Below are 21,543 nucleotides of genomic sequence, written 5' to 3' on the forward strand. Positions count from 1 at the left end.
GAAATAATTTTTTTTTCCAGATTCCAAAAAACTTTTAAAAAATTATATTAATTTACTTCACATATCACTCCATTTCGCATACATTATATATTAATGAAAAGATCTAAACTCTAAACTAGGAAAAAAATGTAAAGGAAGAACAAAATCTAACACGAAGAACAAAATAAATATCAAGAACGAAAATGAACCATACGTCGCTTTTATGCAGTCCGACGCCGTTAGCATTTAACAACCCATATAATCAGCCACGCAAGAGAGAGAGAGAGAGAGAGAGAGAGAGAGAGAGAGAGAGAGAGAGAGAGAGAGAGTTAAATGTGTTAGTTTATTTATTTTTTAAACATAATGTGTTTGTTAAAATATTAAATGTAATTAAATTAAATGATTAAGAAATAAATACAAAAAAAAATTAAATGACTAGTCATTTAGAAATATTTTGATACCAAACATTTCTCTCTCCTATAGATAAGTAATAATTTTTTTTATTAAAATGTAATTAATGAATTTTGGTACAAAATTATTAAAGTGATCATAATTCTAGTATTATTCCTTTAAAATGAGGATGTGGGTTTCTTTATTCTCACTCTCTTTGTTAATACTTTTGTGACGGGTTTTAATTTTTAGGCAAAACTTTTTATAGTTGAAGAAGTTGCTAACTTGCTATGAAAATTGTTCGTCATCGCCCACCGGGGATTCCTGAAAATAGTTAACAGTTTGCTAGCAAAAAAAAAAAGAGAGAGAGAAAGAAAATAGTTAACAGTTAAATTAAGGTAGTATTAAGATTAAAAGAAAAACATTTTCCTCCGGCTTTTATATATACACATAGTGTGGTTAAATTCCTATATTCCACGCACAACCATATATATGTTAATTAGTTGTTTATTTATGATTTACGTCTTTTTCAAGGGCATATCACATCGTCATCGCAATACACAGCCATAATAATAGAAGTCACGTGACGAGGAATTAAGTGAGAAGAAGTAGATAGATAGAGTAAGAAGAGCTTTGTTGAACTTTTTGGGAACCACTGTGCTCTCTTCTTCTTCTTTTTCATCGCAAACTATTCTCATGCGCGTGACTTTTTGCTTGTGGTCTTAAAAAACAGCAGATAAGCCGGTGAACCCAATTTATATATGACGAACGACAATCTCATTTATGCAAAAATCAATAATTGCGATAGTTGAAATCAATGAACCATACATATATAAATCCGCTTTAATATATCACACGTTATTACGTATCAAGGTGACGAGGCAGAGGAAGGGAGTGTCAGAGAAGAGAGAGATTAATGTACCACCAGGTTTTGAGGAGAGCAGAGGTGAATGGACGTGTGAGCTTTCACAAACCCTAGCTAGCTTACGTAGCCTATAGGGTTAAAGCATTATAGCTAGCTAAAGCATTATAATAATAAAATAATATTAAAAACCCCCTCATAGAAAAGCTGAAAGCCCACCCTTTAGCCTATCTGTCACCCTTCCTCAGAAGCATCAGTTCCGTAGACTCATCGGAGGTATGCTGTAAAGTAAGGCTTTTTGTGTAACTCGTCTTGTGAACGTTGGAATCAATGAACGAGTTTTTTCCTTGAATCGAGTATTGTTGCAAATTATAATTTCACTAGAGCGTGAAATGGTACTAGATTTAGAAAATAAATATTTAAGGTCAATTAAAGATTTCGGAATGAGTTGAGAATTTCGAGTTGGACTCGAATGATTTTAATTTCCCGAATAATATTTTCGGTGAGTCCTCGAGTACTAAGAAGAGTCTCGGGAGTGAAAATAATTTCCGAAACACCTTAAATATATTCAAAATAAATTAGAATCAACGAGAAATTATCTCGGTTTATTTTCTAAATCGTTTCCATTTAATTATGGACGAGATGTTTATTTTGAGAGTAAAAGGATCGATTTGCAAACAAAAGGTGGTTTATTTGAAAGGAAATTTGAGAATGAGGAAGTTAGTAGGATTATTTTTGGTCCTTATCCCATTAATTTCTCAGCCACACATATAGTATTCTAGACTCTTCTATTACCCTTATCTTTTCACTTTCACGTTGGAACAAACCAAAGCAAGAAGGGGGAAAAAAAAACGCACGGAAGAAAAAAAAAAGAGAGAACAACGACCGAGAGACGCCGGAGTGGTTTAGGTGAGTTCGTCCTCTTCTTCTCCTTCCCGTTATTCATCTTCTTCATCTCCATTTCTTTTTCTTTTCCTTCGTTCATCTTCTTCAATCACGCTGAGAATCATTGGCTCCGATTTTGTTCTCTCCACAAGGTTGAGCGGGATTTCGTGGAGTAGGAGAAGCCGAGAGTTGTGGGTTCGTTTTCTACATCAAGGTAGGAAATCCAACTCGTTTTCTTTGTTTCTAGTCCGATTCCTATGTTTTCCTATTAGGGGTTTTTGAGTTCATTTGGTTGATTTCGTGGGTTGCTTGTGTTTGGGCTCGGTTTGTGCTTGTAGTGAGCTGAAATTATTTGAGTTAGGATTTTCAGATTTTTATGGATATTTTGGCCGAAAATTTGGAAGGGAAAATTGGGGGTTTTCATGTGTGATGCTTGAATCAGTTAATTGTTGATTAGGACTCTGATTTTAAGTGTTGAAAATTGGAGTTTTACTTGTTCAATTTCAGTTTTCACGTAAGTTGTGTTTTGGTTCACTTTTGGGCTGATTTTTGGAGGTTTCGGATTTCAGAGTATGTGCTTGGCTTTGAAGTATGTTGAGTGGATTTTTGTTTTGTCTGTGGTGTGGTACTGATATGCGTAGGATCGGATCTGAATTTGTGGTGTTTTTAGACGAGTCGGAGACTCGCTAGGATGTGAATAACATAGGTTCTTTTTAGAAAATTTACTTGGTTGAAAGTGTTGCTCGTCTTTGGTTTTTGTTGTTGTTGTTGCTGAGCGTGGGACGGGTTAGGATCGGGTGAGTGTTCGATTTCCGAATGCCTTGTTCGGGAATTGATTTCGAATCGAGAAACTTGGGTATCCTCGGTTCAATTTTTAATCTAACCATGCTCTCTTGTTGGTGCTGCGTGTCTCTCCGAGCTCGTACCGCAGGTACGAGGATGCAGCAAGGATGGTTCCGGCGAGTCGCGGGCGAGCAGCGAGGGCTGTTCGGGTTCAGCGACAAGGCAAAGAGGGGCTGTTCAGTTCGAGCGATACGTCAACGGCTCGGTGAGATGTCTTGAGGCTGTGACAGCGCGCAGCGACGGTGCAGACACGGGCTGCGAAACCTCAGCGTGTCGAGGCAGAGTGAGTTACGCAGCGACGACAGCGACTCGGCATCCTTTCGTTTCCGCGTCGGCGACGATGCGTTTGAACAGCGACGGCGGCGACGACGAGTCGTGAATGTACCGGCTCCCGACTCTAATTGTTAACCGAGTCGTTTCTACTAAAAGTCTTTTAACTATAATATGTAATATTATTCGTAAAATAGTTATGTACGTTTATGATACTAATCACGTGAGTTAGTGAGTTGTTTCGGATTCAAATCGGGTGCTTCAGGTGTGCTATGGTTCGTGGGTTCGAGATAAACCGAGAGTGTCGGTTTCCGTGAGTTACGAGTACCGAACGTGTGTGATTGAATCCGAAACATTCCCGTATTGTAATGTTTTTCAAAAATAATTTTATAACCTATAAGCTTATGATTAAGCTTAAAGTATTTTTGTTACAGCTCATAATTAAGCTAAACCATATTTTATGTTTCTTATTACAAGTATTAAGTTTTGAAAAAAAATAATTAAGTGGTTTTGAAAATAAAGGTTTGTACAACCTTATTATTATTCTTTCTTGATTATTATTTAAGCTAAGTATTCTAATTATTTTTAATTAATTATTTTACTTATTATAACATATTTCCATAATTAAGATTAGTATTATTTTCAAAACCTATATCTATAGTTTTTAAACGGGTTGTTTTATTAACTACGCTTTGTTAATGCCATATTTTTCACAAAAACTTTTGAAGGAATCACAGTCGAACTGAGTTCCGTGGTCGGATACAATTTTGACTGGTATTCCAAACCGAGTAATGATATTTTTCCATACGAATTTCTCAATCGCATGGGCCGTTATTTTATTTAAGGGCTCGGCTTCAACCCATTTTGAAAAATAGTCGATGGTTACAATCGCGTACCTGCATCCGCCTCGGCCTGTTGGCAAAGCTCCGATTAGATCTATTCCCCATTCTGCGAATGGGATCGGGCATGAGAGGGAGATGAGTGGATTAGGTGGAAGCCTCGGGATGTTTGAAAACTTTTGACACTTGACGCATCTTTGCGTCATGCGCCGAGCATCGGCCTTTAATGTCGGCCAGTAGAGTCCTTGTCGGATGATCTTTTGTGCCAATGCTTCGCATCCGATGTGACTTCCGCATATCCCTTCGTGGATTTCTCTGAGAGTGTACTCGGCTTCGTCTTCATTTAGACATTTGAGTAGAGCTTGAGAAAATCCTCTTTTGTAGAGATTCTGACCTTCAAGAAAATATCGAGCAGCTCTGAACTTCAAGCTTCTAGCCTCATTTTTCTCTTTGGGCAGAGCTCCGTGCTGCAAGTATTCCCTGATCGGAGTTTGCCAAGACTTTTGTTGATCGACCTGAAGCACATGGGGGACTTGCTCAATGCTAGACTGCCCAATTTTGATCACTGGGATTGATTCCGAGTCGGATCCCTGAGTGGCGTGTTTCGCTAATGCGTCGGCCTCTTCGTTCATGGCTCTGGGGACTTGGGTGATTTCGCAAAGTTCAAACTTGCTTGCTAAGTTTCTAGCTTTCTCGGCATATAGCGACATCTTTTCGCCTTTTGCCTGAAATTCACATTTCATTTGATTAACAATTAACTGAGAATCCGAATATACTTTGCGCTTTTTGATTTCTAAATCTTTTGCTATTTGCAGCCCATGTATCATAGCTTCGTACTCAGCTTCATTGTTTGAAGTATTAAAATCGAATTTTAAAGCGAATTTTACCTTGTCTCCTTCTGGACTGGATAGCGCAATTCCGACCCCGGACCCCTTTTCGTTGACTGCTCCGTCTACATACATGTCCCAAATCGGGAATTCAACTGGCCTGTATGTGAACTCTGCAATGAAGTCAGCGACTGCCTGCCCTTTGATTGCTGGTCGGGGGCTGAAGTGTATGTCATATTGTGTCAACTCAATTGACCATTTCATTAGCCTTCCGGACACGTCAGGTTTTTGCAGCACCTGGCGCAGTGGGAAATTGGTGAGGACTGTAATCGGATGTGCGAGGAAGTAGTGTTTTAGCTTCCGAGAAGAAGTGATGAGAGCGAAAGCTAGCTTTTCGAGTTCCGGGTATCTTCCTTCCGCCTCGTTAAGGCGCCGCGAAGTATAATAAACCGGGACCTAGTGTTTTCCCTCATTCTTGATCAGCGCTGAACTTACTGCATGCTCCGATACGGCTAGGTAAATCTCCAGGGGCTCTCCTTCCTGCACTTTTCTTAAAGTCGGAGGCCATGCCAAGTGTTCCTTTAGAGATTCGAAGCTCTCGTCGCACTGCTTGGTCCATTCAAATTCCTTGGAGCCTCTGAGTATATTGAAGAAATGAATACTTCGGTCGGTAGACCGAGAGATAAAGCGACTTAATGCAGCTATGCATCCTGTCAGTTTTTGCACTTCTTTGATGTTTCGTGGTGGTCTCATGTTCCATAGGGCTGTGATCTTCTATGGATTCACTTCAATGCCTCGTTCATGAACGATGAAACCTAAGAATTTACCTGCAGAGACACCAAACGTACATTTTAGAGGGTTTAGTTTCATGCGATATTGCCTTAGAAGTTCGAATGATCTTCTAAGATCATTCGTATGTTCAACTATTTTTCAGCTTTTAACTAACAAGTCATCGATGTATGCTTCCATCGTAATCCCGAGTAATTCAGCGAACATTCGATTTACTAATCTTTGATATGTTGCTCCAGCATTTTTTAACCCGAAGGGCATTACCGTGTAACAGTATAGCCCCCGATCAGTTATGAATGCCGTGTGATCCTGGTCGGGACCATACATAGGGATTTGATTGTAGCCAGAGTAGGCATCCATAAAACTTAGGATTTCATGGCCTGCTGTGGCGTCTACTAACTGATCTATTCTCGGCATAGGAAAACTATCCTTAGGGCAAGCCTTGTTCAGATCTGTAAAATCCACACAAGTTCTCCATTTCCCGTTAGGTTTCTTGACCAGGACGGGGTTGGCTACCCATTCAGGATATTTAGTTTCTTTTATTGATTCATTAGAAATCAGTTTGTCTACTTCTTCTTTTAGGGCTGTATACCTTTCGGAGTTTAAAGCCCTTCTTTTTTGTCTGATAGGTTTTTCTTTAGGATCTATATTTAACCTATGACATGCTATTTGAGGATCTATCCCCATCATGTCGGACTGTGACCAGGCAAATATATCTAAGCTATTAGATATGAGAGTAATTAAGTTACTTTTGGTACCTGATTCAAGATATTTTCCAATCTTGAGCTTCTTCTCAGGTTGCTTTGGATCTGGGGCGACTTCCTCGACTTCGTCTCCTGGGCCAATTTCTTCTCGGCTCGGAAGGCGTGGGTCGAAATCTGAGTCGATCATCATAACCTTGTGGACATCTTTGTCCCGACTCTCTTTGAGATAATTCGCATAGCAGCTCCTTGCGATAGCCTGAGTTCCGACTACTTCACCTACCCCGTGCTCGGTAGGAAACTTCATCTTCAGATATTCTACTGACGCGATGGCCCCGAGGGACTGCAAGGTCGGTCTGCCAATGATCGCGTTGAACGAAGATTATCCGGGGACCACTATCCACGTTGTGTTGGTGGTTTTACTCCTCGGGCTCTCTCCCACAGTTATTGGGAGTGAGACTAATCCCTTAGGCTGGATTGAGTCTCCTGTGAAGCCATAGAGATTTTTAGGGGAGGGGGCCAACGCGTCTTGCTTAAGACCCATCTTATTGAACGTGTCTTCATAGAGCACGTCAACAGCACTTCCAGTGTCCACCAAAATTCGGTGTACATTCCTGTTGCCGATAAGAGCCGATATGACCAATGGATCGTTGTGAGGATACATCACCCACCGAGCATCTTCTGTTGTAAAGGTGATAGGCTCCGAGCTAAGTTTGGCTATCTTGTTAGGCCTCTGCTCGGCTGTAAACAAGATCTGTCGGGGTCCTGCGTAGGCTTCCCTTACATAGCTCTTTTGAGCGTTCCTTGAAGTTCCTCCCACATGTGGTCCTCCGACTATGAGTGAGATTTCGGCATACGCCTCACCTTTCTGTTCATCTTGTTCCCCTTGCTCGGCCTTGAATTTCTTCAACGCTCCTCTTCGGATTAGAGCTTCTATGGCTTCTTTGAGGTTGAAACAGTCGGCAGTGCGGTGTCCGATGTCCGCGTGGAAAGCACAATATTTTGTTTTATCTCTCCTTGAAATATCTTTCTTGATCGGCCTTGGCTTAGGGAAATCTTCCTTGTCCTGTGTAAGACTAAATATCTCCTCTATTGGGGCATTGAGCTTATGATATTTATCGAACTTACTGGAGAAAGGTTTCAGAGGTCCTGCTCCCGACCGGCTCTTCTTCGGTGGGCGGTTATCCTCAGAATGTCGTTCCCTGTGCTCTTCTCGGTAGTTCTTTGGTGGCTTTGCTTTTCTTGCCGCCAGCCTTGCTTCCTCCGCGTTGATATACTTCTGAGCTCTTTTCAGAAAATCGTTGTAATTCCTTGGACTAGTCTTCTGAAGTGACCACCAGAATTCTGATTCTGTTCGGACGCCGGAAGAGATCCCGAAGAGCTTAAAATCTTCATTCAGATCGTCAACTTGAAGAGCTTGCTCCGAATAGCGATTAATAAAATCTTTTAGAGACTCGTCATGGGCTTGTCTCACCGCTAGCAGCCTTTCTTTGGGGGTTTTCCCCGAGCTGGAGCCGACAAACTGTTCCATGAATTTTCTAGATAGCTGTTTCCAGGATCCTATGAAGTTTGGCTTTAGTTTTATGTACCACCTTTTGGCTGAGCCAGTTAGAGTGATAGAGAAAGCTCTGCACATAACTTCTGGTCCGGCTCATTGCAGCAGCATCCAAGAAGAAAAAGTGTCTATATGGTCTCCCAGGTCGGTCTTTCCATCGTATACTGGGATGCTTGGCATCCTGAAACGATCAGGCAACGGGTGTTCTAACACGCGGGCCGTGAAAGGGGAGACAGCTTCTCCAACTTTCGGAATAGACTCATTCTGACCTAGGGCTACCTCTTCGATCCGACGTTCCAATCTTCTAAGATTTGTTTTGTTGGTGCTTGCACTGTCTTCGGTCTCCGAGCTTTCTAAGCTGTGCCTGAAAGTGCTTGAATGTCCTTTGTCCATGATGGGCTGGTACCGATCAGGAATCTTTTCCTGACTGTACTGCTCCTTCTCCGACTCAGAATCATCTTCCATCCTCTCATACCGATCTCTAGCATGTTTCCGAGGTTTCTTAACCTGCGGATCTTGCCCGATGGGTTCTTTCCCTGATCGGTGTGAGGGCTCTTCATCTGGGATCACTATCGCGCTTCGCAGTGTGACCCTTTTCGCCTGCAGCCTTCTCTTCAATTCCCTGTTATTTGCCTCTAAGACCGAGAGACGCTCTTGCATCTGTCTGAATTGTTCTTCGAGGCTGGGTTCCGGAAGGAGTTCAGCTATTTCTTCCGAGGTGAGAGGCAGGGTGCGGTTATGGTGCTCTATCTCTGTCTCCTGGTTGGAGACAGCGTTCATGGGTGCGGACGAACTAGCCATATTCTTCAGCTGGTCCCCCTCCTTCTAGCACCAACTGTTGACCTGTAAAATTAGTACAACAATATCTCACGAAAATACACAGACTCCGAGTACAAGGGCTCCGAGTACAGAGATGATTTAGGCAAGACTTTCTCTTTGTACAGACGAATCTAATACAAGAGAGCAGTGTTTTCTAGAGGTTCTAAGTGAGAAAAAGTGAGTGAAAAGTTCCGTGCTTCGTTCTGTGCCGCAGCTTCTATTTATACTTGTCTGGTGTGGCTTCGTGGTCGTGTATTTGACGGTTATTCTGGGGAACGTGGGCTGATCAATCCCACGTTCTGGACGGTTTTGGGTAACTGCCTTTCGCCTCTCGCTGATGTGGACGGTTAATACTCTTCGTATGGTTCCTGAACCGTCAAGGTGTGCGTTTTAGAGTTTGAAACATGTTTTCTATTGGTTTTGACTAGTCTTTGACCCACGTTCTTCTCTTCTCTCCGAAGTTCTGATCGGTGGGTTTCGTTCTTAACTTATGAACGGTTCGTTCCTTTTCAATGGATGGCCCTTGGGTTCACTTAACCTGAGCTCGGTGCTGGATTCTTATTTCTGCTCGGGAGTCCGACTATCCTGCTCGGTGTCTGACTAATTTATCCCGTAACATACATAACTGTAAATTAGCTCCAAAGGTGAAGGCTGTGCCTGTATACACATTGTTTTGCAACATTTTATTCGCCACACAATTTTCATTAGGTGTCGAAATTTCTGTTAAGTAATGAATTTTTTTGTTGAAATTGTGTTTTCTATTTTCCATAATTTTTTCGTTGCGATTTTTATCAGCCGTCACATTTTCTGATATTCAGAACCATCGACACATCATCAATGCTCGACATTTCAAACCTTATATCATATATAGAAAATATGAAAGTAGACGAGCTAATTGAATTGAACTATGATTACGTGGCGATTTCATATAGAAGAAACGCCCCTGCACGTGAGCATCAATGGAAGCCAATTTATAGAGAGTCGAAATACAATACTTAAGATAAATTGTAATAAATTAACAAAACTAGTTGTTCGTCGGAGAATACTTTTGTCAAAACATGGCAGTGGGTTGGTCAAAATATAACAAAAAAAATTACAAGAAGTTATACAAATGTCAGCAACATGTTATATTGCGAGGAAAAATGGTTCTCTCAGGCTTTGTGACTTAGATTTACTAAAATAGAGTGCGATATGGTGGCTATTGAGATCATGGAGCGAGGTTGTAGAATTACCGCTCACTCTCTTCTGTATGATTAAATATAATAGATATATGAACTAAAATGTATTAAATATAAATATTTTGTAACTATTAAAATCCTAGATAAATGAGATATATATTTTTTTGGTGTTTAAAATAAGATATTGGGTTGTAGATAATATATTGTTTGATTTGATAGAAACTTTATTGAAGTTTATGACAAGATGCTCTAGTGGTAATGGACATAACATATTTATTGTCAATGTAAAATTCTTCAAAAAGCGTTTTGGTTTATAAGTACCTTTTGGTTTCGAATCATACAAAAAAACAGAAGATTGCAACGACAAAAAAAAAAAAAAAAAAACAAAAAACAAAAAACAAAAAACAGGTTGATCATTTAGTGGAAGAAGAACCCGTTCAACAAAGCGAAATGCAAATGAGAAAATGCCCAACGAACCTAGCCACAACTTATATGATTGATTTATGATATGAAGCGGTTTCTCTAATTGAACATCATTTAAGATTAGACTGCAATTTCTAAAATTAAGGGAATGGAATAGTCATAACATATATTCACAATTTATGTTTATTATGGCTATTTAATTAAAAGCATGAAACATTGGCTTTTATGCAATCTAATGCTTTGATGTAACAGCCCAAGCGTGACCCGAGAACCCGTTTCATCTCGAGTGAATTTCAGCAATGGTTTCCGCTTTGACCTAAGAAAACAAGAGACCAGAGGAGAAATTGAGCTAAATGCCTTCGTAAACAAACTCATATTTATAAAAAATATACTCTAGCTATATCTAATCTCTATTTCTTCATCTCTAATCACAAGTACTCTTTAAAAAATTAAATTTTTCCAAGGTTATACAACTAAAGCTTGCTTATTAAACTAAATTGTCATATGATTATATCTCTTCTCCAAGTAAATTAGGATTAATAAGAGAGAAAAGTAGTCCCCTCGTCACGTGTCACAAATACCCAGTTGTTGGAACGCAAATCAAGCGAGACTCGCACCATGGTTTTAATCCCCGGAGCCAACTTAGGACTCGTTGTGAATTCCTTCAATCGGCCGAAATAAATGTCATTCAAGCACCCCGATTCTAGGCTCTTGTCCAGTTTCTTACCCGTCGTGTTCAAGAGAATGCAAACGGCCTCAACGTTTTCCTTAGTAGGGTACTCTTCGGGATTGCTTCCAAAGAGTGTCTTTTTTACAAGCCAATTACAAACATGAATATAATTTAATTCCACGCACACTAGTGATCTCTAAGGGTCCGTTTTGAACTCGAAAAACATAAGAGAAGAAAATGAAATCCATCATATTTCATTGTGTTGTTTGTACGGAAGGAAAATAGAAGCGAAAGGAATGTATGATGAAAAATAAAAGTGAAAGAAAAATATGAAGAAAAATAAGAGAGAAAATGTATAATATGAAAAATTGTGTGGAAAATGAATAATTAATTGGGTGACCATGTTTCTCTATGTATGTCCTCGATTTCCACTATTACTCCCTCTAATTTTTCATGACTTCTAAACACAACATAAAATTTTGAATTTCTCTCATATTTTCCATTTGAATTCTTTTCATTTTCTCTCGCATTTTCCGGGTTCCAAATGGAGCCTAATTAAATGAATAATAAAAACATATCCAACCTGAAGAACGTGACGGACTATATTTTCAGTTAAGATCTTCAGCTTCATAAGCTCTCCAATCAACTTCATTTTTCCTAGTGTATGGATTTCGACTAATCGTTCTTTGTCCCTACGTTCAGCCTCTAGTTCAGGACCCGTAATGAGAGAAGCTTATCTTTAAGATCGTAGCAAATCCGGGCATAAATATGGCAAAAGGTTGGCTCAACAACAACCTTATCATATATCTGTGAAACTACCTCCTAATCAAAAATGAAAAAAAATGGGAGGTTATAATTCGAAATGTCAGGAAGGTAAATTGTAAACGATGAAGATTAGTTTTGGATAAATCTGACCTTCAACATTTTAATTGTCGTGATACCGGAGTCAAGCACTTGACGTACAAAGGGTACGAACGTCTCTTTCGTCAACCTGTATTACAAAAATATATAAAAGCTGATATTTTACTCGAGGAAAATATATTGCACAATGATCTTTCGGTTTATGGTTTTCAAAGTTCAAACAATCTTTATGATCAGCATTAGGTTACAAAGTCGATCAATCTATTTACATATACTAACTAAATTGCAAAAAGCACACAACATAAAAAATCATAAATGGTTTTCGAAGACTATACATGTTTCTTCTATCGTTTTCTATTATTTTGTCTGTGAGAGATAGATGCGATTAAATCTTATGAAATCTGAAGAGAGTTCGGAGTTATTTCGAGCAAGCGGAAAAAGTTAGAAAGAGAGTGCGAGGATTTCTTTATATTTTTCTAGTTTTTCATCGAATGCTAAGAGTGAAAAAAAAGGGAATGTAGACGTTAATAGGAGGTACTTAGTCATCACTCACTAAGGAAGGAATAAAAAGTAGGGATGGCAATTTCGTGTTCGTGTCGTAATCGTGTCGTGTTAATCGTGTTTGCATAAATAATTGTTAGAACCAAATCCGACCATTTATTAATCGTGTTTGAAGTCTAGATCCAAATCCGACCATTTATTTTTTTACAGATCCATAACCGTTTAAATTAAACCATTAAATAGTCGTGTTAAATGGATTATTTAATCGTGTTTAGACATTCGGACTCAATTAATTGCGATGAATTATAAAATTAGTCAAAACTCCAAAATAAAATAAAATTAGCAAAAACATAATAGCCATAGGAAAATAAAATTACCATAAACATAATAGCCATAGGAAAATAAAACTCCAAAATACAATTATCTTTCACAAAAACAAATAAAAAAGACATACGATTAGTTTTAGTCAATACGAATACTTGAACCTTCGGATTCTACATCCTCATCACGTAACTTAAACTTCAAAACGTCTTTTATGAAAACATCGGCTTCTCCATTTGATCATACATAAATTTTATAATTAGTAAATATAACAATACAAAAATAAATTCAAGACTAATAAAATTAGAAAATGATAAAATAAAATAAAAAAACGTAATTACCATAAAGCCAATCACGAGTGAAAACTAATTGTTGCACAGAGCCACAGACCTAATATAAATAAAAAAAACGTAATTACAATACAAAGTATGTTGCAAACTGCAACGTGTACAATGAAATAGGTGAAATGACTTTTAATGATAATTACTTTTAAATTTTAATGACAAGTTGCACAGAGCAACAGACCTAATTGTTTTTTTTTTCAAACAAAGAATTAGTCAAATATCAATTGAAAAAGTGAGGGAAAGAGAGGTAAAACAAAATAAAAATATTAGATTGAAATTGAATTTTATTGGAAAAAAAGGAGGGAATGTTATGGAGGGATATAATATCTTAATATTAATATAAAAATTCATAGTTACATGAAATAATAATAAAAGTTTATAATTATATGAAATAATAATAGTTTGTTAATTACATACAAAAATATCATTGGTAATGTAAAGTGAATTAATAAATTTTCTAGGATAATTTGAATTTTGAATTGTGATTGTTCGATATTTAATTGAATTAAATATCGAATAATAAAATAAAATTGAATACGTAACGTTATTATGAGACTATTGTTAGTGTATATGTGAATTGTGAATTATGATTGTTCGATATGAATTTAATCGAAAACAAATAAAATTGAATATGATATGTTATTGTGAGACTATTGTCTGCGATTGTTCAATACGAATTGAATTGAAATAAAATAAAAGTGAATATGATATGTTATTATGAAACTATGTGAATTGTGATTGTTCTATATGAATTGAATTTAATTTAATTGAAATCTAATAAAATTGAATATGATACATTAATATTAAACTATTGATATTGTGAATTGTGAATTGTGATTGTTCGATATGAATTGAATGGAAATAAAATAAAAGTGAATATGATATGTTATTATGTGACTATTGTTATTGTGATTGTGAATTGTGGATGTTCGATATGAATTGAATTGAAATTAAATAAAATTGAATATGATACGTTATTATTTGACTATTGATATTGGGATTGTGAATTGTGAATTGTAATTGTTCGATACGAATTTAATTGAATTGAAATCAAATAAAATTGAATACGATAAGTTATTATGAGACTATTGTTATTGTGATTGTGAATTGTGGTTGTTCGATATGAATTGAATTGAAATCAAATAAAATTGAATACGATACGTTATTATGAGACTCATGTTATTGTGATTGTGAATTGTGGTTGTTCGATATGAATTGAATTGAAATAAAGTAAAATTGAATACAAAACGTTAATATGAGATTATTGATATTGGGATTGTAAATTGTAATTGTTCGATATGAATTTAATTGAATTAAAATCAAATAAAATTGAATACGATACGTTGTTATGAGACTATTGTAATTGTGATTGTGAATTGTGGTTGTTCGATATGAATTGAATTGAAATCAAATAAAATTGAATACAAAACGTTATTATGAGATTATTGTTATTGTGTATGTGAATTGTAATTGTCCGAAATAAATTGAATTTAATTGAAACCGAAAAAATGGAATACGATATGTTATTACGAGACTATTGTTATTGTGATTGTAAATTGTCATTATGAGAACACCCATTTGGCATACTAGTTAAATCAGTAATTGAAAACAACTATAATTGAATATTGATTTTATGTTTATAGTTTTAAATTAATAATTTTACATACATAATATTAATCGTGTTTAACTGGATCGTAATCGTGCTATTACTCGTAATCGTTTTAATTGGGTCATATTCGTGCGGGTCGTAATCGTGTTTCGTGTCGACCATTTAATAATCGTGTTAATCGGATTTTTATCGTGTTATCGTAATCGTGTCGTTTTGACCCATTATTTAATCGTGTTATCGTGTTCAACCCAATTAAGAACCGATCCATTTATTGAGATCCAAATCCGCTTTAAATCGTGTCGTAACCGTTTCGTGTTTCGTGTCCGGACCAAATTGCCATCCCTAATAAAAAGAGAATAAGTCATCACTCACTAAAAAAAAGGAAGGAATAAAAAGAGGAAAAAAGAAAGATAATAAGTTCATAAATATTGTCAAAACATGATTTAATGACGTGTTTGTTGGAATTTCGCCCCCAAAGTGACTTTGTTGGAATTTCTCCCCCAAATTGGTTTATCACTTTATCTCATGACTCATGCCTATTTTGTAATAAGTTTTATTTTATTTTATATTTTTAATTTTTATTGACGTTGTAGTTGTTATGGAATTCATAAATAAACTGAAAGGAAATTTTTTTTTCATTAAAAGTGTATTTAGTTTTAAAAAATCTTTTTCGGAGGTTTATTCTAGTTATTGATATTCGCGAATGGTCATAAATGAAAATACTCCATTGGATTTTATAGAGATTGCACATGGCTGAAAATTTTAGGGATCATTATGAATCGTGAGATTTTATAGAGATTGCACATGGCTGAAAATTTTAGAGATCATTGGAATCTTTCTATCCCACCGAAAATGAAGATCTTTGCTTGGCGAGTGTGTAAGGGCTGGATTCCGGCGCTCATGATACTCGAGAAACGGAAAGTTACTAAGGAGGTTCGCTGCCCTGTATGTTACAGCGCCCCGGAGACAATCGTGCACGCGCTTTGGGGCTGTAAATGGGCCCGAAAAGCATGGAAAACTGCCGGGTTCGGAACTATCACGAAGGCGCTTCGGGGAGATGATGAAATCAGCCTTTTATCTTCGGCTTTGGAGACCCTCGAGGTTAGTAGATTTAATTTGTATGTGATCTTATTGTGGGAGATTTGGAATCATAGAAACAACGTTGTCTCCGGAAAACCCCGTTGGACCCCTGAGAACCTTGTCGAGTGGTGTGGCGGATATTGGGAGGAAATCCAGGCGGCGACGGCCCCTTCGTCGAAGACCACGCCATCCCCCGAGGCTTCGGCTTGGACTGCCCCGGCACGGGGGCTTACCTCGATTTGTGTTGATGCGGCGACTAACGCGGAAAGGGGAAGCTTTGAAGTGGGCTGCGTTATCCGGGACTCCGACGGAAAAGTGGTGGCGTCCGGGATTTCTTTTAAAGGCTTGGCGGCTCTCGGCAGCCCTTGCGGAAGCTAATGGCGTTGTCTTCGGGTTGTCCTTGGCGAGACAATTCGGGCTGGAAAGAGTGGTGGTTCAATCCGACTGCGTGGCTATTGTTAATGCTATCAAAAGTGGGAGCATCCCGGCGACGGAGCTCGGCACGATTCTCACCGACATAAAGGCATTGATCTCTCAATTTTCTTTCTTTGACATATCCTTTATCCCTAGGGCGAATAATGTGGTTGCTCATAAACTTGCTCGATATTCTTTAAAGTTTCTTTCGGACGCGTGTTGGTCGGAAATGGTCCCGCCTTGTGTTAGGGACGATGTAATTTCTGAACAATCTACGTTGTCTTAGTGTGTAACCACGGTATTCCTCCGCCATATGTGAGGGTTTTAATGAACTTGTCCGTGGTGTCGGCCACGTTTCCTCAAAAAAAAAAAAAAAAAAAAAGGAATTGTCATTAGGTTAAATAAAAAATCGGAATCATTCCAAAAAGATAAAAAAAAAAAAAAAAAAAAAAAAAAAAAAAGGGGGGCAAAATTGAAAAGAAAGTGAAAAAAAGGAAAGCACCGTATTCTCTTAGATATTCTTTTCACGTATGGTGTTGTCAGCTTGGTCTAGTTTGATTCCTCTTTATCACCTCCAACTTCAGACCATCCAAATACTTCAAATTTTTTAAAAAAATAAAAAAATATAATGTAACAAGTGCTTTATAACAAGCAGCTCTGAGGGGGTCATTTGATACATTTCCATTCTCCAATCTCAAAACATAAGGCCATGAAGATCACATTGCTCTTTTGGGTTCTCTTCATGATTTGCTTTGCATTTGCTACACGTTTATATGCAGATGATAGCCATGGTGTAACTACAAGTACTGAATCGATTCAACATGACGATCACGATCACGATCACGACGATGGTCATTACAGTGTTTCACGGATAGCAAAGGGAACAAATGGCGGCTCTAATGACGGCAAGCGCCCTCAGAAAAGTCAAAGCGGACCACCTTCAACGCTGCTCGACCGCGGCTTGGTCTTCGCGCTTGTCTTCTTCGTTACTGCTTTGTTCCTTTGAGTATTATTTATCTTCTCTTTTCTTTCCAAAAAGCTGTGTTGTAAACTTTTGCTTCACCATGAACTTTCAAGATGTACTTTTCTCTTTCATTTGATCTTAAATTCACCTCTCTCTCTCTCTCTCTCTCTCTCTCTCTCTCACACACACACACACACACACACACACACTACTGACATCTAGTTAGAGGATTAGAAAAAGAAACGATGAAACAGACTGAGTTTTCCAACTCTTGGAATTTTTTGTTTTCCCAGAAGTGATGAATGTTGGGCAAAAAAAAAAAGGAAGAAGATTATAGCTATCAAAGTCTTTAACACAACTGGCTCATAATTCAGTGTACATCGTTCAATTGAACAAACAAAAGAAAGAAAGCACGAACGGAGACACAGAGGAATAAGAACAGACCTTTCAACCGCACCAGACCGACTATAGTAGGCTGAAAAAAGCAAGGAGTTTTTAGCAACCTTTTATTTTACTTTCAGTTCATGTGAAAGAATAAACCAAGTATTTACAAGTATTCAACGACTATGAATAAACACAAAGATTTTACAGAAAACTAGAGAACGAACGGCCAAGCTAGTTTCTGACGACACTAGAGTTCTCTCGGTCGATGTTTTTGCATTCGTTCGACAAGTGCTCACGCACACGATTCACGAGCCTCGGCGCTTCTTGGTCTTGCTTCAGAGGATGCCTCGGCAAACTCTGTTCACAACCGTCTTTGTTACGATATGTCTCAAACAATCGCGAAGATAGTAACTTCTATGTATGTTAAAATGAGACAAGAGACGAGACAAACAGACCTCGGATGCCCACAAGCAGTCTTGGTCTTTGCGAGGAATTATATGAATGTGGGTCTGAAAAGTTTCGATAATGCCCAAAAATAGATCATCATCATCATATGATAAGAAGATGCTTAGCATTTCTTTATTCGAAACAAAATTTTGCCAAAAATATCCAACATTATTATTATTATTATTTTTAAATGTTACTAAAAGTAAATGTAATCTGAAGAAAGCAAACAAAGAACTTACATGGAATATGACTTGGCCAGCAGCTTTACCATTATTAATTAACAAGTTGAAAGAATCTGCATGATATTTTCGAAACCGAAACGATATTTATGGGTTCTCTGTGAAAAAAAAAGAGCTAGTTTACAGAATCATGTTCGACAGTATTTCAACTCGATAAATACTTGTAAGGCCACACGGACTGATTTTGTCTTTGAGCTCTCTTCTTTAGCTTATTCAGAACGGGAAAATAACTCGAAGTTACAACGCAATTTCGTTTGACAATTACGAAAAGAATAAAATATTTACCGGAACCAGTGGCTTTCACTATTGCAGAGCTGAGAAAAGGAACTTTCGAACACATCGCAGAGATAACCTGCGTAATAAAATCACGATTCATTCCACTCAAAAATACGTTTCTTTCCATAATATGTTTTCAGAAAATTGAAAGCACAATTACTATAATGCCTGGAGCAAAATACCAGAGCATTTAAGACCCTTCTCTTCGTCTCCTTGATCATTTAATTACATGCTACCGAATCACTTTTTTTTTTTACTTGAACGGGACATAAATTTATGCACAGAGCAGAGAATACAACATAAGATCTGGACTAAAAATGTAAGACCATATCATATTAAATGATGTCCCAAAAAACTACACACTCAGAGACAAATTACTTACAGAAGGAGGAGTTACATCCAATGAAGAGAAATGGGCTCTTGGGATAATTAGAGAATGACTGTGGGACCAAATCAGAAACATAATAAGTAAAACCACATAAACATACATGTGAAGTGTGTTTATATATACACACAGACAAGTACCAACTGATATCAAAGCTTATTTTCTTTTCCTTCTGCATAAACGATGATACCTTACCCACGACTCAGAGGATTCGAATCCAATATACACAAGCACGTGTCATCTTCGTAAAGCTGTATAACATATCGAACAATGTTCAAATTGAAGAACGAATTCAGCTTTAAAAAAAAAAAAACAAGAATTGAACTTTCGATTACCCCAATTTAGAAAGTTACCTTGAAAGCGGGCGATTCTCCACGAACAATCTTGCAAAAAACGCATTCGGTTCGATGATTACTGTTTTTCTCATTCGGAGTCCGTTCTTGGTCTGTCTTGTCGCGTTCGGAGGCAGAGGCAATCGAAGGCGAAAGAGGAGCGATTCGGGTCGGGTCGAGTTCGGAACGGAGCGGGAAGATGTGGGAGCGGATAACGGCGAGTCTTCGGGCCTCCATTTTTAGGGCAAAGCAGAGAGTGTTGTTGCTGTTCGGTAACCACCACTCTTCCCCGTGGCCATACTGTTTGTCTCAAAGCTTCACAGAAAAAGAGAGGTTTTTTTTGTTTCGTCTCGATGCTGATATGGGGAATGGTTTGGTCAGTTTTTTTTTTTTTTTTTTTTTTTATAATTTGATTATCTGTTTGTATTGTTTCTTTCTTTTGGAAATGAACAAGTATTTATTTAGTTATTTAATCTTGTTTGTGTATTGTATGTTTATTAAAGAAAAGAGAAAATAGGAGTGGCAGGTTGTTGGGGTTTATTATTTATCAGGAAAGGATAGATAATGTCAGGTTGTGAGGAGTTTGAAAGTGTGTGGAATGGAATGGGACACACTCACTCTCTCTCTCTCTCTCTCTCTCTCTCTCTCTCAGCTATGCGTAACTTCTTAATCTTTTGTTTTACTCTTTTCTTTAACGTATAGTTTATTACTTACAAAAAAAAAAAAAATTAAGCATGTTAATCAGATTGACTGTCACCGAGCTGGACTTGCAAAAATGAACGAGTCAGAGAAGACAAATTCATCCATGGTTGCTCCGTCTTGCACGCTCTCCATCGGCGTCGAACACGATCGGAGACGATGCTAGGTCGTCCCTCTCTCTTCCTCCTCCGCGTCTTCGTTGAATCCTTAGCCGAAGCCAGAGAGCTTCTCGCCGGAATCCATCGGAAAAGAATTAGCAAATACCTCTCTCGATGTCACTGGAGAAGAATCATATCCGCCTCCCTCGGCCCTCCTTCCTCCGGCGGCGGCGACAGCGACAGCGGTGAGATTCAGAGAATTCTTCGTTAAAAATGATTTGTGGATTGTGAACATCTGTTCACGTTGAGTTGGAGAAGAAGATGTTGATTCGGGGATAGGATATTATTAGGATTCTTATTAATGTTGGCTATTTTTTGAAATAAATAAATAAGTATATGGTAATACAATTACAAAATTAGTTTATATATTTTTCTTGAACAAATCTGGGTGGTTAGGACAGTTTTGTACTTCTTTTCTTGATTAGTATAAAATCCGAGTAGTTTAGTTACGACATTTTTCGTTACCTAGTCTTAAATTTGGAATTCATGTCTTCGTTGACTAACATCCAGGGACGGCTTTCCAACGGAAGTTATTTAGCTGTAAAAAGGATGTCTAAGGATTCTTACCAAGGGGATATTGAGTTTAAGAATGAAGTTTAAGAAGGAAGTGAAAAGACTTCTCGTGTATGAGCTGGTTCCAAACGAAAGTCTTGATCGCTTCATATTAGGTCAGCTTTGCAAGTTCTATGTACATAATATATATCCATGTACGCATTTGATATTAAAGCCTTAATATAAATTGGAATGATTTTGTAGATCCAATCAAGAGGGTAACTTTGGATGGAATAATATATTTGCAGACATGGAAAAATTGAACGGATGGAACAATAATGAGAGTGGTTTACATCGCATTGTCGTGTGTTCAAGAAAATGCAGCTAAAAGACCGACAATGGCCACGGTTGCTCTCATGTTAAACAGCAACTCTTTGTCTCTCTCGGTACCCTCGAAACCGGTGTTTTTAGTGTACAAAAATCATGTTGGATCGGATTCACCGCTAGATTTCGATTCAGAAGGAACTGAATCGGCTCACATCACATTGATTATAGCATCTGTGAACGAGGTTTTCATCAGCGAATTCTATCCTCGTTATCAGGCACGAAAGGAGGTGCAATTGAGGGAAAAATAAAAATTGCACTTCTTGCCAATTTTTTTTAAAAATTATTTTTACATTTCTTACATTAAAAATTTATAAATTAACTTCCCTTAAACTTTTTTTTTTTTTTTTTCCAAATTAGTCGCTTAAATTACATTCTTGGCTTCCTTTCTGCTCGTCACTGTGGGATGTGTATGATTATTAAAAATATTTGTGACATTGATATTTCTAGTAAAAAAAAATGGTGGGTTACAATTGGAATCATTTCATAATATGTACACTTGAAACATGTGGTCTTTTACTACTATGCCTTCAACCTTATTTTCTTTTGTTTTTTTAATATTGTGGACAAATTTATTATTACTTTTTATTTCGATATACTCTTACCGTGATCACCTTTGAGTT

The 21,543-nt window shown here is 37.6% G+C and overlaps 3 protein-coding genes and 1 long non-coding RNA gene across 5 annotated transcripts; 2 read left to right on the forward strand and 2 right to left on the reverse strand.

Annotated features, from left to right (window-relative positions):
* The first annotated feature begins 2,040 nt into the window (after window positions 1-2,040).
* On the forward strand, window positions 2,041-3,648 carry LOC149387831 (uncharacterized). Its single transcript, XR_016300772.1, has 2 exons — window positions 2,041-2,140; window positions 2,269-3,648. It is a non-coding gene; the product is annotated as an uncharacterized LOC149387831 (long non-coding RNA).
* Window positions 3,649-4,215: 567 nt separating this feature from the next.
* Window positions 4,216-4,778, reverse strand: LOC149387832 (uncharacterized). The gene is made up of 2 exons (XM_089622258.1): window positions 4,358-4,778; window positions 4,216-4,289 (listed from the first exon to the last, which is right to left on the reverse strand). Exons 1-2 carry the CDS (start codon window positions 4,776-4,778, stop codon window positions 4,216-4,218), a joined length of 495 nt encoding a protein of 164 aa, XP_089478384.1.
* A 10,740-nt stretch (window positions 4,779-15,518) lies between these two features.
* Window positions 15,519-16,124, forward strand: LOC149387833 (uncharacterized). The gene has a single exon (XM_089622260.1). The coding sequence runs from the start codon at window positions 15,519-15,521 to the stop codon at window positions 16,122-16,124; it is 606 nt and encodes a 201-aa protein (XP_089478386.1).
* A 1,329-nt stretch (window positions 16,125-17,453) lies between these two features.
* HINT3 (histidine triad nucleotide-binding 3) lies at window positions 17,454-19,717 on the reverse strand. 2 transcript variants are annotated; one of them, XM_089624319.1, is made up of 7 exons: window positions 19,209-19,715; window positions 19,051-19,106; window positions 18,853-18,910; window positions 18,480-18,546; window positions 18,195-18,250; window positions 17,964-18,017; window positions 17,454-17,865 (listed from the first exon to the last, which is right to left on the reverse strand). In XM_089624319.1, the coding sequence occupies exons 1-7, from the start codon at window positions 19,422-19,424 to the stop codon at window positions 17,740-17,742; spliced, it is 633 nt and encodes a 210-aa protein (XP_089480445.1). In that variant the 5' UTR covers window positions 19,425-19,715; the 3' UTR covers window positions 17,454-17,739. The 2 variants fall into 2 exon arrangements, with proteins under 2 accessions (XP_089480445.1, XP_089480446.1); XM_089624320.1 differs by lacking the exon at window positions 18,195-18,250 and having other exon boundaries at window positions 19,209-19,717.
* Between the last annotated feature and the right edge of the window lie 1,826 nt (window positions 19,718-21,543).

The sequence above is a fragment of the Urtica dioica genome, chromosome 8 (assembly GCF_054948205.1).
Source record: "Urtica dioica subsp. dioica isolate 48M chromosome 8, U.dioica_male_clone48M_v1_H2, whole genome shotgun sequence".
Classification (NCBI taxonomy): domain Eukaryota; kingdom Viridiplantae; phylum Streptophyta; class Magnoliopsida; order Rosales; family Urticaceae; genus Urtica; species Urtica dioica.

What these genes read in the sequence shown, in the direction of transcription:
- LOC149387832 (XM_089622258.1), bottom strand. Translation starts at nt 4,778, where the DNA reads ATGTCGCTATATGCCGAGAAAGCTAGAAACTTAGCAAGCAAGTTTGAA. An exon ending in CCACGAAGGGATATGCGGAA is followed by an intron (nt 4,290 to 4,357) that starts GTCACATCGGAT and finishes CCGACATTAAAG; the next exon opens with GCCGATGCTCGGCGCATGAC.
- LOC149387833 (XM_089622260.1), top strand. Translation starts at nt 15,519, where the DNA reads ATGAAGATCTTTGCTTGGCGAGTGTGTAAGGGCTGGATTCCGGCGCTC.
- HINT3 (XM_089624319.1), bottom strand. Translation starts at nt 19,424, where the DNA reads ATGGAGGCCCGAAGACTCGCCGTTATCCGCTCCCACATCTTCCCGCTC. An exon ending in GAGAATCGCCCGCTTTCAAG is followed by an intron (nt 19,107 to 19,208) that starts GTAACTTTCTAA and finishes TATGTTATACAG; the next exon opens with CTTTACGAAGATGACACGTG. An exon ending in CTGGCCAAGTCATATTCCAT is followed by an intron (nt 18,018 to 18,194) that starts GTAAGTTCTTTG and finishes GAAACTTTTCAG; the next exon opens with ACCCACATTCATATAATTCC.